This window comes from Suncus etruscus, chromosome 10, assembly GCF_024139225.1.
Source record: "Suncus etruscus isolate mSunEtr1 chromosome 10, mSunEtr1.pri.cur, whole genome shotgun sequence".
Lineage (NCBI taxonomy): Eukaryota > Metazoa > Chordata > Mammalia > Eulipotyphla > Soricidae > Suncus > Suncus etruscus.
The window spans coordinates 89000681-89018952 of record NC_064857.1 but is presented as its reverse complement, the minus strand read 5'-3'; the positions used below and the strand labels follow the sequence as shown (position 1 = coordinate 89018952).

Here is an 18272-nt window from a genome sequence, read left to right as displayed (position 1 = left end):
ACAAATATTTTTCATTCCTTTTTTTTTTTTTTAAAGGAAGGCAGACTGCCACATGAAACACTTCATTTGTATGTGTCTAGAGCCTTGGATTACATCCTCCTACAAATGGACCTTGAGAGATTGTTTGGAGGGTCTAGAAGGGGAACATAGATACTGCATACCCTCGAAGGAAGAACGGTCAGTCTCTATTCCAGGAAGGCTGTCATGGTCCACCGAGCACATGGAGTGGTGAGGGAGGAAGGGGACATCCGCCTACCCAGCCAGATCAGCTGAATCAACTCTGGAAATTAATGGGGTGACAAATGTCACCCTCACATCCCAAATAGTTTTCTTTAATGACATCATGAATCTTTTTTTTTTTTTTTTTTTTTTTTTGGTTTTTGGTTTTTGGGCCACACCTGGCGGTGCTCAGGGGTTACTCCTGGCTGTCTGCTCAGAAATAGCTCCTGGCAGGCATGGGGGACCCTATGGGACACCGGGATTTGAACCAACCACCTTTGGTCCTGGATCGGCTGCTTGCAAGGCAAACTCCACTGTGCTATCTCTCCGGGCCCGACATCATGAATCTTATCACCACAACCATAAGATCCTAACTTGCATTTCTGATGTAGATAAATTTCTCCTTTTAATTTTCTTTCGAATTTCTACAAAGTCATGCAAGATTCAGCTGAACACAGAATGTGGTCACAGAACCTTGGGTCCCTGAGACTCAGGTAGCACCAGACTTTCCTGACAGCTATATTGATGTTTTTGCTTTACTTGCTGTTTCCTTTTCACTCTTGAGTATCTAAATCATTTTTCTTTTAGAACAACCATGAAGGTAAATAATCTGTATAGTTCATACAAAAATGATCTTCTCTTGGATATTTGGCTTCTAGAATCACAGGCATTCCTCATTAGTTAGGAGTTGGGAAAGACACACATCAAAAGGCAAATGCTGGTACCCAGGTGTCATAGGGTTCTGTAATGGCCCTGAGCTGAGATCTGGGGCTAGGGCTGATAGGTAATCAATCTAACGATCCTCCCAGGATTTTCCTATCAGCTGTACTTTCGCTATGACCTCCAAGATCCTGTTTTTAACTATTTGCTCCAAAGTAGCAATCCCTACCAACCATACTAACAATCCTAAATGGTTAACACAATTGGTGTGTCTTTCCCTTTTACTATTTTAGTTTAACCATTAGCTTCTGTTTTCCTATTTCTCGAAAGATTCAGTGCTGGGGATGTGTGGGAGTGAGATTCTGGCCCTTTAATGTGGGGAAGGGGTGGGGTTAGGACTCTTTAAAATCAGGGTCAGTAAACTAGTCCTGACCAAGGATACCAAGGAGAAATGAAGCAGAAAGGACAAGGACAGTCAGGTGGTGGGTATCAGCAGAGGCAACTGTGTACAGAGTTTGCACATGGCAATGCCTCTCTTCCTGCTCCTATTGATTTCTTCATTTTCCTTTACAGGGCAGCTTTTTAGAGCTGGTGAGCTCAGAGGGTGGGGTCTTCAGGCTTAGGGTCCTGGTCCCAGGGACAATGGGTCAATTCTTTCATGACAGTCCTGTGTTTAAAAACCATGGCAATTTTAAGGCACCATGGCTTCCTAGTTTAGGTAGAAAGTGTCTTTGGGTCTCATCCTTATGCCAGGTTTACCTTCCAGATGCTCCCCTCACTCTCTTCCCAGAGAAAATGATCAAGGAAGACTACCATCGTGCAAAGATGCAACTTCTTGAAGGTATCACTGTGCGGGCTGTAGTTCCTGAGGTGTGGAGTCTTACGAGTCTGTCTAGTTGATAGATGTGGGCTAGTAACATCACTAGGATTCCAAACTCTTCTGCAGAGTAGATCAGATCACATTTCTCTGCCCTATATTCTCCACTATCATGGAGATATATAGCATATGATTGTGGAGAGCTAAATAAAGATTTCCAGGGATAGCAGCTGATGCACTGTTGTGGTATTTGGGGGGGGGTCGGCAGTGCTTAGGGGTTCCTCCTGGCTCTGTGCTCAGAACTTGCTCCTGGCAGGCTCGGGGGAACATGTGGGATGCCAGTATTCGAACCACCATTCTTCTGCATGTAAGGTGAACGCCCTACCTCCATGGTATCTCTCCAGCCCCGCACTGTTGTATTTTAAGTTGCAATAAGCCAGAGAAGCTGGAACTTGATAAGGAGGCCCGGAGAAGGTAGTTTTTAGGGAGATAGAAGGTAAAGGAGGTGATGCAGCTGGTGATCATTGAAGAAGGTGTGTGGAAATTGCAGGTGGTTTGCTGTAGTTTTGGGATGATGGGGAGAGGGGATACTATACTATAGTTGAGACTGAGTTAAAACTTCACAAGAGGTGTTTGAAAGTGGTGCTGGAGACTGGATGGACTGAAGTGCTACAGTGATGCAGCCTCTCTATAAGGCTATTCACACCTGCCTACTAAAGCCTGTACTTAAACCAAGACTCAGGAAAGCCCTCTAGACCCCTGGCAGCTGAGAAAAAAGTGATATCTGCTCTCTATTTGGGAGAAAAAGAAGAGGACAAGAAAGAGAAGAATCCATACCTAGACCCAATCCTGGAGGAAGAGGAGGAGGAAGATGAGAATGATCTTGGAGATCCAGCTGTCCTCAGTGCTATTCATAGTCCCAAGGTACCATCACAGCAAGAGGGTGGGTGTGCATTTGTCCTGAACTTCCTGTGCTCTGACTGTTGCTTAGCACAAGACTCTTTATCCCTAAGATAGGTACTGGATTAATAAATTCTCTTTCAAGCTAATGTAGATTATTCTCCTACTCTTGTTTCCCCCTGCATTCCATTGAATTCAAGGTTTTCTTTACCTTTAGAACAGGTCTCAGCAGGACTATGCAGAGTCCATATGTGCTAGATCTGTTTCTGGTGCTAATAGAAAGTTATCTTTGACATTTGGCTCTGGCTTTGGTATTCCTATAACCAGTAGAGAAATGAAAATTCTCATGTAGGGATGAGATGACTCAGGTCCTCTTTCAGATGACCCCTGAGGTAGTAGTCTTATTTATTTGTTGATTTGCTTGTTTATTTTGCTTGCAGCTCTCAGGCATAACTCTTGATTCTGCGCTCAGGAATCATTCCTGGCAGGCTAAGGAGACCATAGAGATATCTAACTAAGGTCAGCTGCATGCAAAGCAAATACCCTTCCTGCTGGCTATCACTCTGGCCACTGAAGTAGTAGTCTTGCTTCTCCTCGATGATAGAGTGAACATGGTCCTGTTGACTGAGGGTCAGAGCTTCATTCCCTAGGGAAAGATGACAAATAGATGGAGATAATGTCACAGAAGCTCATTTGAGTCTGGCTTTTCCTGCCTCCCTTTCTAGAAAAGTCTGGTCAACTCTCCTGGAGGGAAGATCCCCCGAGTTCTAGGAATGTCAACCCCCTCCTTGCTGTGGGAGGTGAGTGTTTCATATGATATGTCCCATATTTCCATTATGTTCAGCCTACTCTTGATCTTACTCTATAGAACAAGCATCCATGAGGTGTGGGTATGAAGGAAGATACCCATTATGTGGAGAAACTTGGCAGATAATAGGAATGGGATTGGGATAACAGACCATTCATATGAAATAAGTCCTATGAGGGGCCGGCGAGGTGGCGCTAGAGATAAGGTGTCTGCCTTGCAAGCGCTAGCCAAGGAAGGTCCGCAGTTAGATTCCCCCGGCGTCCCATATGGCCCCCCCAAGCCAGGGGCAATTTCTGAGCGCTTAGCCAGGAGTAACCCTTGAGCATAAAACGGGTGTGAACCGAAAAACCAAAAAAAAAAAAAAAAAAAAGAAAGAAAGAAATAAGAATTATTCATATGAATAAGTCCCTAGTTCTACTTTCTAAATATTTTAGCAGCTGAGCAGCATTGAGATTAGAGCTAGAAAGAGCACCTGCCTCTCAATTAAAATATAATGGTAAGATCTGGGATAGAAGGAATTACAGGAAATTCTTCAGGAAGATTGAGAAGGGAATGTAACTGAGGGTTGAAGATGCTGAGTCTGAGTGAACTGTCACAGGAGAGAAGGACAGTTGCAGAGTTACCAGTAGGATCCCACTTCCAGGTCTGAAGAGCTGCTACCTAGGTGATAAACCCTGTTGGAGTCAAGGCTGGGCTCCAGAGACTGGTTCCTTTACCAGCCAGTTTGGAAGCTTCTCCAAACATCAAAATGTTGGATGAGGGCAAAGATGAAAAAGAGGAAGGAAATGCACTAGCTGTAGTAAGAGCTTCATTCCATGGGTGGAGATACCTTTTTTTTTTTTTTTGGTTTTTGGGCCACACCCGGCGTTGCTCAGGGGTTACTCCTGGCTGTCTGCTCAGAAATAGCTCCTGGCAGGCATGGGGGACCATATGGGACACCAGAATTCGAACCAACCACCTTTGGTCCTGGATCAGCTGCTTGCAAGGCAAACACCGCTGTGCTATCTCTCACCTTTTTTTTTTGGGGGGGGGGGGTCATACCACACGGGGGTGGGGGGACCATATGGGATGCTGGGAATTGAGCCCAGGTTGGCTGTATGCAAGGCAAATGCCCTACCACTATCTACCATACCTTCGTAATTCTCCACTCAGATCCCAGACTGCCTGTCACCAGTTCCCAGAACCAACTCACAAGTGCAGCACATTGGATCTCAACTATCCTCACCAGATCCAGCATTCTTCTGCAGCTCTCCCACTTCAGTGTTCCCTAGATTCAGGTACTGGTATTTCTGCATCCAGGATGGGCTGAGCTCTTTTATGGAGATCAGAGGGTAAAGAAGATGGGGTCAATTATTAGTTACCACAAAATAAGACTTCAGGAACTTAATAGAAATCTAAGGTAGAGTCCTTGAGACTCAGAGGCTACAAATAATTTGCATGGGCTGGAGAGAGTTTAGTGGGAGAAGTGAAAGCTTTCTACAAGAGTGAATTCATTCTCCTGCATGGCATGACCCTCCAGGCATGGCTAAGATATATCCCCGAGTGTGGCCTCCCACATCAAAATAATCAAATAAATTAAAATCTTATGTAAGGTCAACTTGATATGGCAGAGCTAAGAACTTGGGTTTGCACTCATGCAACCAGGCCAGCTGATTTTCTACTATGTCAATATTCCTTATAGCCAAGTAGCAGGAAAATGTCTCTGAGTGGGATGTGAGCCTTATTCATGGAAGAGTGATATTTCATATGACTGACTTTGAGGAAGCTCCCTTAAACACTATTCATTTCATGCCTAGCTAGTTTCTGCAGGCTATTGAGGGGAGCCAGGTAAGGAGCAAGAGTTGTTGTCCACCCAGCCCATGTTTCTTTTTCAGACTTCCCAGCCATCTGACCCAGTTCCACCCTCTGCACCAAAGAATCTTACAGAACCAACAGCATAGTCAAACACCAAGGTAAAGCATAGACAGGATAACAGCTCCGGTGAACAGTGAACATGCTGGGTTTTCCTTTGTGACCAGGTGTCTTCCACAGAGTTTTTGCACAATTGGCTCTTGTTGCCCTTCTGTATATTCCATCCTGTCCTTTCCAGCAGCTTCACTCTCTTCTCACTACTCCTGGGGAAGTTCCTGGTGTGAAGGGTGGGAGGTCTAAACAGATGTTTCTACTGGATCGAAGTTCCTCAGCCAAGAAGCCTTGGTCTCAGCAAACAGACCCCTATGCTGGCCTTATGACCCAGAAGGAGAAGGACTGGGTGATAAAAATGCAGATGACTCAGCTGCAGAGTGACAACTCCTACATGGATGACTATTATTACCAGGTGAGCCGCAGGTGTTCTTCCTCACCTGGAACCCTGGTGTCAAATGGACTTGGGCTCTGAGTTTTCTCTTAAGTCTCTTCTCAGCTCCAAGTTCCAAGTGGGAGAGACCATCTCTACAGATGCAGCAGGATACCTGATTAAAAGCTAATTTCCGGGCCCGGAGAGATAGCACAGCGGCGTTTGCCTTGCAAGCAGCCGATCCAGGACCAAAGGTGGTTGGTTTGAATCCCGGTGTCCCATATGGTCCCCCGTGCCTGCCAGGAGCTATTTCTGAGCAGACAGCCAGGAGTAACCCCTGAGCATTGCTGGGTGTGACCCAAAAACTAAAAAAAAAAAAAAAAAAAAGCTAATTTCCTTTTATTTTACACTTCAGCTAAATGAGGTGATTTAGAATTCTGCTAACACACAAAAAGAAGCAGAAGAGGGATTTATACATATGTGAGCCCGAAAGGGTGGTCCTCTCTATTTGGAAATTTCTTCTACATTGGGAACTGTAATGATTTGGAAACTTGTTAAGTTGCAGTGTAAAACTATTTGTGTGTATTTTTATTGAGCTTTATACCTTAGTATGTACATTTGGATGGCAGTTTATTTCGAGAGCTGTGCTCTCGATGTAATATCACTTCAATGTAATTTTGATAGGAATATGCTGTTTTTGTAGCACATTATTTAGTGTGGCAGGTGAATTAACTTTAGTAACATGTAAAATTTTTTTGAGTCACTAAGGATCCTGCCTAAGCCAGAGGAGATGATATAACAAAGTATATAACAGTGTGCCTCATTTTTCTTTTTTTTGTTTTTTTGGGTCACACCTGGCGGCACTCAGGGGCTGGCTCTGTGCTGGGAAATCGCTCCCACAGGGGACCATATGGGATGCTGGAATTTAAATCACCGGTTGTCCTTGAGCGGCTATGTGAAAGGCAAATGCCCTATTGCTGTGCTATCTCTCTCTGGCCCAGTGTGCCTCATTTTTAATTTATTTTTTTCGGGGGGGAGGGTGTGGGGGAACAAACAAAAACTTATACAAAACATTCCAGATAAATGATCATTACTCCTCAGCCTTCCTCTTCATCCTGGTTAATCTAGAAATAATGTGATTTTTACTGATTGCTGTTAGCAGCTTTGCTCAGTCAAATTTATTTTTGTGAGGTATTTCAAATGTCTTTCAGAAAAGACACCTCACATGTGACTATTATCTTGTTCTTGTTCTGTTAAATGGTCACAGCTCCTAAATTGAGATTCCTATCTTTACCATTCCTCTTTATTTGCTCCCGAAGAAACTGCTCAAAATTAGTTGCATCGTTCATTCTTTCTATTAGAGAGTTGATTCAGTCTAGGGTCAACTTTATAACTTGCTTCTTTCCTTGCTCTCCAATTATTTTCTATGGGTGTCATGGTAGCAGTTGAGGCAGAAAAGGGAGGTGGGTATGCTACCTGGCTCCCCCTTATAAAGCAATGTCTTTACAAAAGGATTTTCCTCATTGTCTAGAAACTGGTAAAATAAGTATAACATCTTCTCTGTGTTCTCATATTCCTGTGCTTCCCCTCAACAATTTCTCTTAATGAGTCTCTAAATTCCCACCAGGGCAAAGATCAACTTGTTACCTGCTCAACAAAGGTATTTTTTTTTTTTTTTTTTTTTGGTTTTTGGGCCACACCCAGTAATGCTCAGGGGTTACTCCTGGCTATGCACTCAGAAGTTGCTCCTGGCTTGGGGGACCATATGGGACACCGGGGATCGAACCGCGGTCTGTCCAAGGCTAGCGCAGGCAAGGCAGGCACCTTACCTTTAGCACCACCGCCCAGCCCCATTCTTGAGAAATCTAAAGTTTAGTCTCTCTTTTGCCAGTAATCTTTATGAGCCCCATTGACTTCTGGGAATCCTTATATTTGAGCACCATGCATTAAAACACAAAACCAAAGGGTGAGTCAGTCTCTCCCTCTCTCTCTCACTCACTCTCTCCCTCTCCCTCCAACCCCCAATCTATCCCGGATCCCCCCCACCTCTGCCTGAGGTGCAGACACCTGATACCTCTGGGCTAGGCTGAGCCCCAGGTACTAAGAAAAAAAACCAAAGGGGGAAAATGTCTCCCTGTATAACCTAGAGCATGGATCTCCCTATTTTTTCTACATCTTATGTGGATGATAGAAATGTCATGATAAACATTTATATTTTTAATTTTCAATATCTAAAACACAGGGACTTTATAAGTGGTGGGATTAAAATTGATTAAATGAACAAATGCTGCTAGGCATCTTGACTTTTTTTTTGGATTTTGGGTCACACCCAACAGTGCTCAGGTGTTACTCCTGGCTCTATGCTCAGAAATCACCCGGCAGGCACAGGGGATCATATGGGATGCCAGGATTCGAACCACAGTCCTTCTGCATAAAAGGCAAACACCTTACCTCCGTGCTATCTCTCCAGACCCGGCATCTTGACTTCCTTCTCTATACTTTGTCTCCTTTATTTATGAAGGAAGTCTTCTTGATCATTGGCTTCAGTTTGCATGGCTGTGTTCTACTTTGTCCTTAGAATCTGAGTTCCTACCTATTCTGAAGTCCCTGCCTTCATCTTCTTTTATACATTTTATTTTTTATTTTTCCACAGAGCTTCAGAAATCTTACTATTCCTGCAAGAACATGAAGTGGTTTTATACACTTGGCTATTTCTTTTTTCTTGGTTTTGGGACCACACCTGGTGACGTTCAGGGGTTACTCCTGGCTATGTGCTCAGAAATCATCCCTGGCTTGGGGGACCATATTGGACTCCTAGAGATCGAACCGTGATCTATCCTAGGTTAGCGCGTGCAAGGCAAATGCCCTACTGCCTGCGCCACCACTCCAGCCTCTATACACTTGGCTTTTTTTTTTTTAAGTTGCTTAATGAAGGAAGTTGGTTTAAGGTCTCATTTGATTCATGCCAGTAGTTTTATTTTAGTTTGATATTTTACATATTTAAGACACTAGAGTTATTGAGCAAACCCTGGGAAGTATAAAGTAGTTTCTCTCTCTCTCTCTCTCTCTCTCTCTCTGTCTCTCTCTCTCTCTCTCTCTCTTGGTTTTTGGTCCACAAAAACCAGGGGCTACTACTGGCTATGTACTCAGAAACCACTCTTGGCTTGGGGGAACTATATGGGACACCAGGGGACTGAACCACAGTCCATCCTAGGCTAGCAAACACAAGCCTTACGCCTGTGCTACCACTCTGGCCCCGAGAAATATAAAACAGACAAAGCAAACAATCCATCCCTGATGCTATTTCTTCAGTTCAAGTTGTTGATGGTCTTCATGTTACAGATAATGATTATGATTTAGGAAGCAAGATAGTATCACAATATAAAAATAGGGAAGGGGAGCGCCTAATATGCACCAGGTAGCTTGGAAATACGTAATGCAGGAAGTCTGCAGATGCTGGACTAAGCTTGCTTCCTGACTCACCGTTTTGCTCCTTGCTTCTCTAGTAGAACTAACTGTATCTAGTCCTTATCTACATATTACCCTGGAGACCCCAGAGATAACATAAGTAATCATAGGCCTTTCTCCTCTTAACTCAATCTGAATTTATCAGGATACTCTAACCTCTTGTCCCCCTCCCCGCAAAAGGCAAGAGAATAAAGACGCTGAGGATATAATTATTTCCTGCTCAAGAGTTCCATGAGGTATATATCAGTAACTCAGCAAAGAGTAACACATTGATATAGTTATCAGGCCTCTAGTGTTCAAAATGCTTTAGCATAAGTTTAGCATAAGTTCTATAGGGGTCTGAAATGTCAGTATTTCTAGAACGAATGATTACGGAAAGAATAATTATAAAATGGTGTTGGAATGTTTTGTATTTCTTGAACTCTCAGGAATATTATAAGAAACTAGAGAAGGAGCAAGTGGATGAAGAACTGCTTGGTCAAAGGAGCCCGGCTGAATCTCACAAGCTGGTCACAACCCACATTCAGAAGGCGAAGGCTGACAAATCAAGTAGGATCTGGGGTGACTCTAGATAAGACTGAACTTGTAGCTATTCAGAGGGTACATGGGTAAGATGCCTGTCTTGACTGCTTTTATACAGTGGTTCGAAGAGAGGGCTGCTTGGGCCAGGTAACTGTATCTACATGTTTTAGCCCTCGCCGAGCTATAGATGCTGTACCTCGTCGTCTTCAGGAACAGGTAGGTGTATCATATACCCAATCTTTTCTTCCCTTTTGGAGCACCAAAAGTTCATACTTGCAAGTTAAGAGTGAGGAAGAGGGCCCAGAGAGATAGCACAGCGGTGTTTGCCTTGCAAACAGCAGATCCAGGACCTAAGGTGGTTGGTTAGAATCCTGTTGTCCCATATGGTCCCCCGTGCCTGCCAGGAGCTCTTTCTGAGCAGACAGCCAGGAGTAACCCCTGAGCACCGCCGGATGTGGCCCAAAAACCAAAAACCAAAAACAAAACCAAAAACAAAATAAGAAGAGTGAGGAAGAGGGGCTGGAGCGCAGTGGTAGGGTGTTTGCCTTGCACACAGCTGACCCAGGATGGGCCATGGTTCAATCCCCCCGGCATCCCATGTGGTCCCCCAAGCCAGGAGCGATTTCTGAGCGCATAGCCAGGAGTAATTCCTGAGCTTCACCGGGTGTGACCCAAAAACCAAAAATAAATAAATAAACAAACAAATAAATAAAGAGTGAGGAAGAAGTATGACCACTTTGTGTCTAGTCTCTTGAGCTCAGGTTCTAGGTCCCCTGAGGCCTGGGTTGCTTCTGTCAACCTATGGCTGAAGGTGAGGACTTTCTCCTAGGATACAGGTGCTACAAGCAGTCAGAAGTTGAGAGTTTTGTACCACATTGAGAAGGTGAGATATCAGCTCAATCAAGGATGAGTACTGGCTTGACCTGGAGAGAAAGTTACTGCTCAAGTTTAGTCTTCCGCTCTCTTTTTCCCAATTTCATATCCCTAGATGTACCATCAGTTACTAGAGATAGAGGAAGGTCAGGAAAATCGGCCTCCACAACCCTGTTCTGAGAAGCAGAGAAGCAAGGTTGAGAAGCTCTTCCAGGCCTTGAAGTCCCAGGAGCTGAATAATACAAAGTGAGTTCGGAGGGTCACACCTCAGCCCACTGAAAGGAAGAATAAGTGAAATCATTGGCTTTATTTGTATCTCTCTCTCTGAAGAGACCTGGGATTGATCTCCCTGCTCATTTGTAGGGAAGCTACTGATGGATTCCTGCAGGTGCTCTCTGTGAGGAAAGGAAAGACCCTTGTAGCTCGGCTGCTCCCTTTTCTGCCCCAGGATCATGCTGTTAACCTTCTTCTAGTTATCATCCATCATCTGCCCATCCTGATTAAGACAGACATAGCTGATCAGGTATGTAACACAGTGCAGATAATAGTTTTGGTAGTGGGTTAATAATCTTTTTGTTTGTTTGTTTGTTTGTTTTGGTTTTTGGGTCACACCGGGCGGTGCTCAGGGGTTACTCCTGGCTGTCTGCTCAGAAATAGCTCCTGGCAGGCACGGGGACCATATGGGACACCGGGATTCGAACCAACCACCTTTGGTCCTGGATCGGCTGCTTGCAAGGCAAACGCCGCTGTGCTATCTCTCCGGGCCCAGTGGGTTAATAATCTTGTCTATAACTTCCCGTCCCTTCCCCAGAGATGCCAGAGAGATTGATGTGCTTTAGGGAATATTGATATATTTTTCTGATGATTGAGTTACAGAAAATGATAGAAATAGTTGATTATCTTCAGGTACAGTAAACTGAGATCCACAAGTATATGAGAAGATAAGGACCACTTGGTTAATGTTGAGTTTCCTATCTACTTTTTAGGGAAGGCATCTTAGGACAAGTGGATATTGAAATATTGATATTAGGATTGGAGAGATAAGTGGTGATAAACCTGGAAAGTAAACTGACCAGGAAAGTCAGCAAACTGACCAGAAAAGTCAGGCATGTCAGCAAGAGAGGGATGTGGAGGCTGGTAGAAAAGGGTGAAAGTTGGGCCGGAGAGATAGCATAGAGGTAGGGCATTTGCCTTACATGCAGAAGGACAGTGGTTTGAATCCCGCGATCCCATATGGTCCCCCGAGCCTGTCAGGAGCAGATTTCTGAGTGTAGAGCCAGGAGTAACCCCTGAGCACTGCCAGGTATGACACCCCCCCCCAAAAAAAAGGGTGAAAGTCATTGTGAAGGCTAAGACACACTTATTGAACTTCTTACAGGCCTTACAAATATTGTTCAAACCTCTGAGTAAATGTATAAGTCAAATGACCTTCTCTGAACTTCTCCAAGGACTTCAGGGACTAATACTGCAACCATCTGGCTCCTCAAAGCAACAAATCTCTGTGGTGCTTCAGAATCAGGTAACAGACTGAGGAGACTTTTCTTTCCATGTATCTGTTCACCAGCTGGTAAAGGAATAGGTAGATGTCATATCTTCACATCCTCAACTCCTTTTCTAGTGTATTTCAACTGTTAAATAACCTGGAAAACCTTTGCACTCCTTGTCCTCCCCTCAAAGTTTGATTTAGTAGACCTGGGTGCTGCTCATCTACCTTTTTCAATAATGATGATGGTGGTGTGAACTTTAGAGAGGAGGTTGTCAGACTTCAATTTTGTGTGTCCCTCTTACTAAATTCTGGACCATATAACCTATGGAGATGTTCATAATTTTTATACATGTAACAATATATCAATAATAGGGGGCCGGGCGGTGGCGCTGGAGGTAAGGTGCCTGCCTTGCCTGCGCTATCCTAGGACGGACCGCGGTTCGATCCCCCGGCGTCCCATATGGTCCCCCAAGAAGCCAGGAGCAACTTCTGAGTGCATAGCCAGGAGTAACCCCTGAGCGTCACAGGGTGTGGCCCAAAAACCAAAAAAAAAAAAAAAAAACAAAACAAAAAAAACAATATATCAATAATAGATAAAAGAAAATTTCAGGGCCAGAGAGATACGAGGTCAGTCATTTGCCTTGCATGCAGGACAGTGGTTCGAATCTCTGCATCCCATTTGGTCCCCCGAGCCTGCCAGGAGCGATTTATGAGTGTAGAGCCAGAAGTAACCCCTGAGCACTACCAAGTATGACCCAAAAACAAAACAAAAAAAATTTCAGGAATGGAGAAATAGTACAAGGGATAAAGTACTTGTTTTGCATTCCACCCACCCTGTTTGATCCCCAGGACTAGCCACATGTGATCCCCTGAGCACCACCAGAATCACTGGGGCACAGAACCAATAACCACCTGGAGTGGCACAGCTTTCTTCCAAAAGGGAAGTTTCAAGAGATGATTATAGATGAAAATTATAATATTTTCTTAATTTTAATCCAGTGGATTATTGCCTCATAAATCTCTCTGAAGATCTTTGCCTAAAGAAATGCTTCCTTTTTAAATTTTTGAGTCAAAACTGGTGGTTCCTAGGAGCAGTTCCTACAGAGCAATACCTAGGGACCATTTGGTGCTGAGGAACTGAACTCATTAAGATGTGTGTCTTACCGGTTTCCTCTTTGATTCTGGAGACCAGCTCTTGCCAGTTATGGGGTTTGGGGAGGCCCCATACCAGAGCCTTTCTCCCTAGCCTGGGGAGTGCTGGGAGGCTTGGCAGGCCCCCAGCCGTCCTTGTCTTTTTCCCCTGACTCCAGGCCTTCCCTGGGTGCCAGTTCAGATGGCCAGAAGTGGGTTCAGGTGGACTTTTAGTGGTTCTCAGGTTCCTCCCTCCCTCCGTACTCCAGGGGGGACGTGCATGGGGAGGAGGGCGGGCAGACATTTGGCTTCCGATTTCCTCCTTGATTCTGGAGACCAGCTCTTGCCAGGTATAGGGTTTTTCTCCCCTGAACTTCAGTCTTTCCCTGGGCACTGGTCTAGGTGGACTCTATAGTGGTCAACAGGCTTTCCCCCTATCTCTCCCTACACTAATGGGAATGCGCTCTGGGAGGAGGGCAGGCTGTTCTAGCACTGGTTTATGTTGGGACAGTCAGTGGAAATGTTTTCTCTTTGTTTTCATATTGATAGTATTGTGTGCATATATTCTATATATCCATAATATCCATCTTGTATTGGGACCTTGATACTGCCCTACAAAGCTCATTTCTAATATTTTACTACCTCAGTCCCAACCCTTACTTCCCCCCATCCTCCCATGTAGGTGCAGCTAATGACATGAAGCTCAACACATAGAGTGATAAGTGCAGTTAGAGAAATAACTACACTGAAAACTATCATAACTATGTGAATGAATGAGGGAAAAAGAAAGCCTGTCTCGAGTACAGGTGTGGGTGGGGTGTGGAGTAGGTAGATCTGGGAAATTGGTGGTGGGAATCCTGCACTGGTGAAGGGGGGTGCTCTTTACATGACTGTAATCATACAACTACAATTATATTTGTAATCACGGTGTTTAAATAAAGATAATTAAAAAAAAAGATGTGTGTCTTAAAGATGTTTTAAAGATGTTATCTCTTCTCCTTAAATAATGACTCTTAAACTCTTAAATGCCTCCTAAATGCCAGGAATGTGTTCAAGAGGTAGAGCACACATCTGGTTTTAAGAGCAAGGCCCCATTTTGTTCTTTGGCACCAGATGGCTTGCCAGCATCACTACTGGGGCCCTGATGACCTAATAGCACTACTGGGCCTGAGCACTAAGTGTCCCCACAATAACAAAAAAAATTGGGTTCTATAAATTGACTCCTAAGGGAAGATTTGAACCAGCAAGTGTTCATTTAAATTTAGCTTCCCAGAGGATATTTTGATTCTGACAGTTTAGAACAATGATTGCCTTGAAGAAGTCTGAATTCTTTGGGTAGTGTAAAAGTGGACAGCCTATGGTTGTTGGACTTTATTTGTAAATGTGAACTTGTCCTTTCAGTCTGGACAATAGGAGGAGGAGCCAGGGAAGGTAGTGGATGCTTAGGGTGAACTCATTTAACCTTGGAATCTTTATCATTTACAGTTTGGAATATCTTTGCTCTATGCCCTGCTGAGTCATGGGCAACAGCTGATATCCTTGAGTTCTACCCTCAAGGAACACAACAGTGACTATACATCTTGGTAAGATCATTATTATATCTTATCGTATTACTTCATTACCCCTGGGATATGACTGTTGAGCTGGATATTTTCAGCCTAGTGTACTTTGGAGGTTGGACAGAGTAGGGAAAAAATAGCAGTTTCAGTTTTTTTCTCCCCCAGTACATTAGAACAGTGTTTTTTGACCTCTAGTGCACAGAAAAGTGCCAGTCTACAAATGTGAAAAATATTGAAAACCACTAAGAATATATATATATATTTTTTTTTGGTATTTTTTGTTGTTGTTGTTGTTTTGGTTTTTGGGCCACACCCGGTGATGCTCAGGGGTTACTCCTGGCTGTCTGCTCAGAAATAGCTCCTGGCAGGCACGGGGGACCATTTGGGACACCGGAATTTGAACCAAACACCTTTGGTCCTGGATTGGCTGCTTGCAAGGCAAACGCCGCTGTGCTATCTCTCCGGGCCCCTAAGAATATTTTTTATGGGACATCAATCAACATATTAAGGAGAGCCTGGGAGATAGCACAGCGGTAGGGTGCTTGCCTTACACGCAGCTGATTTGAACATATGGTGGTTCGAATCCCGGCATCCCATATGGTCCCTGTGCCTGCCAGGAGTGACTTCTAAGTGCAGAGCCAGGAGTAACCTCTAAGCACCACTGGGTGTGATCCATAAAAGACAAAAACAAACAAACAAACAAAAAAAAACAAACAAACCCAAGAACCATATTAAGGAGACAAACATTTATGTTTGAATTTTGCTCCTTTCAGTTTCTGGCAATACAATTTTTAAACATATTTCTTAGCTTAGTTCTTCATCTATAAACTAGACATGTAGGGATATTGGTACTAACTACTTAGGAATTATTAATAAGGAAGATATGTAAAGCATTCAGTATTGCCTGGCAAACACCAAACATTTAAATGTTATCTTTTAATTGCTACTCATATACAGGGTGATGGTTATTGGTAGGGTGGTAAGGACTTTGACCTTAAGTTTCGATTTCTGCAAAACTACAATGACTAATATATTCTTTGGCATCCAGGACAAACATGGTGGCTTTGATTGCCTATGAGATAGCTCAGATATCTACAATCTCGCTGGCAAAACCCCTCAACTTCCCAAGCAATGTTATTTCCCTGTTCTGCTGCCACATTGCCAGACCACGGGCACAGCAGTGGAGGCCACGATGGAGTAAGTGGCAAAGATAAGATCATAGTTGTTCAAATCCTTTTTAGGTTCTGTCATTATCTCTTTTAATGTATTTTCTTGTTGTGGGCATACCAGGTGGAACTTAGGGGTTACTCCTGGTTCTGCACTCAGAAATTAGTCTTGGCAGGCTTAAAGGACCATATGGAATGCCAGGGATCAAACCTGAGTTAAGTCACATGTGAGGCAAATGCCCTCCTCGCAGTGCTATTGCTCCGGCCCCCTATTTTAATGTGTTCATGCCAGTGCTATATTCACATTCAAGTGTGCACACAAGCTCAGTGTCAAATCCTGTTTATAGAGAATAACTTGCTTTGAGAAATAGTTCTAGAGCATTTACTTAGTATGGCCTGTGGCCTATTTCTTCAGCAACTCTTTCATTCCAAAGTGCTTTGGTAATTGTCATGCTAGTAATCCTGAGGGCTATAATTAATTTGAGAAGCCAAATTATTCATTTAAGAAATATAAGCACAAGGCCTGAGAATAGTGCAGGAGTTAAGGCATTTGCCTTGCATGCGCCAATCCCAGATAGATTCCCAGCATCACATATACTATCACTTCTGGGTGTGTTCCACTCAAAAAAAGAAAAAAATTAGAGGGACAATTACTCCAGATTAAAACATAAACCAGTATAGCCACCTGTCCTCAGAGTTTACTAACTGCTTCAAATATTAATTGAATCGCAATTTTAGAAAGTGTAATTGTGTTCTCCAATAACGTATATTCTCTTTGTAGGCTTGCCAGGATCTCCTGATCTGTTATGGAATACACACTTCTTGGAAAAAATGTAATTAGTAACACTAGCTGTATGGCTACGTCCAAGGGGATTTGAAAAATCTGAAAAGCATTTCTATGCCTTAATATATTGAAGGACACTATCCTATTTGTTTTGTTTTTGTTTTGTTTGGGTGCCAGACCACACAGTGCTCAGGATTATACCTGACTTTACACTCAGGAATTACCTCTGGTAGTGCTCAGGGGACAATATGGGATAGTCGGGATTGAACCTGGGTTGGCCGCATGCCTGACAATTGCCCTGTACATTGCACTATCACTCCAGCTCCCATCCAATTTTCTTATCCTTTTTTTAGACACCTAACAACATGGCCCAAGGAGATGATAGAATGATGTACTGAAACTTGTTTGTAAGCTAAGAGGTATCATGGAAGCATTTAATTATGTGTGAATGTTTAAAAAAAATAAGTTCCCAATTAAAAGGACAAGGCCTTATTATGTCTAATAAAAATAGTTTGATATGAATGTTATGAATGTTATGAAAACAAAACTGCGTGACTAGAGAATGGGAAACCTCAGTAGAAGTTAATTTGAGTTGATAATGACAAGTATTCTGTGTAGAGGTACTTGTGTACAAAGACCCCAATGTGAAAATGAACTTAAATGTGTTTAGGAAATAAAAAGTATAGAGTACAAAAAGTAGAGTGATCACATTGGAGAGAATTAGGGAGAGTGTAGATCTATAAGCCATATATATATATTTTAAAAACTGAGTTTCTAGGGGGCTGGAGTGGTAGGGTGTTTGCCTTGCATGCAGCTGATCCAGGATGGACCTGAGTTCAATCCCCTGTCTCCCATATGGTCACCCAAGCCAGGAGTGATTTCTGAGTGCAGAGCCAGGAGTAATCCCTGAGCATCACTGGGTGTGCCCCCACAAAAACAACAACAACAACAACAAAAACAAAACAAAAACAAAAAACAAACCCGGGTTTCTAATTGTGTTGGTAAATTAGAAATTTAAAGTAACTTGATTTTCTTTTCTTTTTTTTTTTTAGTTTTTGGGTCACACCTGGCAGCGCTCAGGGGTTACTCCTAGCTCTAGGCTCAGAAATCACTCCTGGTAGGCTCAGGGGACCATTTGGGATACCGAGATTCGAACCACCGACCTTCTGCATGAAATGCAAACGCCTTACCTCCATGCTATCTCTCCGACCCCACTTGATTATTTTCTAATTTTACAAGATTAGTTTGCTGAATTGAGAGGTGAACAAGAAAGGCAGAAAAATAAAATTTGAAATAAAATTAAGGATTACTCCTAGTAGCAAATGTAGTGAGTGCCTCATACCAAAATGAGCAAAACAGAAAAGATGAATGGATTTTTTGTTTCTTTTATTTTGGGGTCACACCCAATTATGCTCAGGAATTTGGAATCACTTCTGATGGGCTCAGGGGACCATATAGGATGCTGTGGTTTGAACCCAGTTTGGCCCCATGCAAGGCAAGTGCCCTATCCACTGTTACGATTGCTCCAGCTCCAAGGAATGGATTTTTGAATGTTATAAAGTTTTAGAGATTTTAAACATGAATCTTATTAGAAATTCAAGTAG

General features: G+C 43.3%; 1 protein-coding gene across 1 annotated transcript; it reads left to right on the top strand.

Moving 5' to 3' along the window:
* The first annotated feature begins 814 nt into the window (after positions 1-814).
* Positions 815-16721, top strand: PATL2 (PAT1 homolog 2). Its single transcript, XM_049781699.1, has 16 exons — positions 815-820; positions 1633-1765; positions 2433-2620; positions 3322-3396; positions 4557-4681; positions 5288-5356; positions 5580-5721; positions 9576-9696; positions 9788-9885; positions 10499-10552; positions 10658-10788; positions 10906-11065; positions 11921-12061; positions 14645-14742; positions 15767-15915; positions 16666-16721. The coding sequence occupies exons 1-16, from the start codon at positions 815-817 to the stop codon at positions 16719-16721; spliced, it is 1746 nt and encodes a 581-aa protein (XP_049637656.1).
* Positions 16722-18272: the final 1551 nt, after the last annotated feature.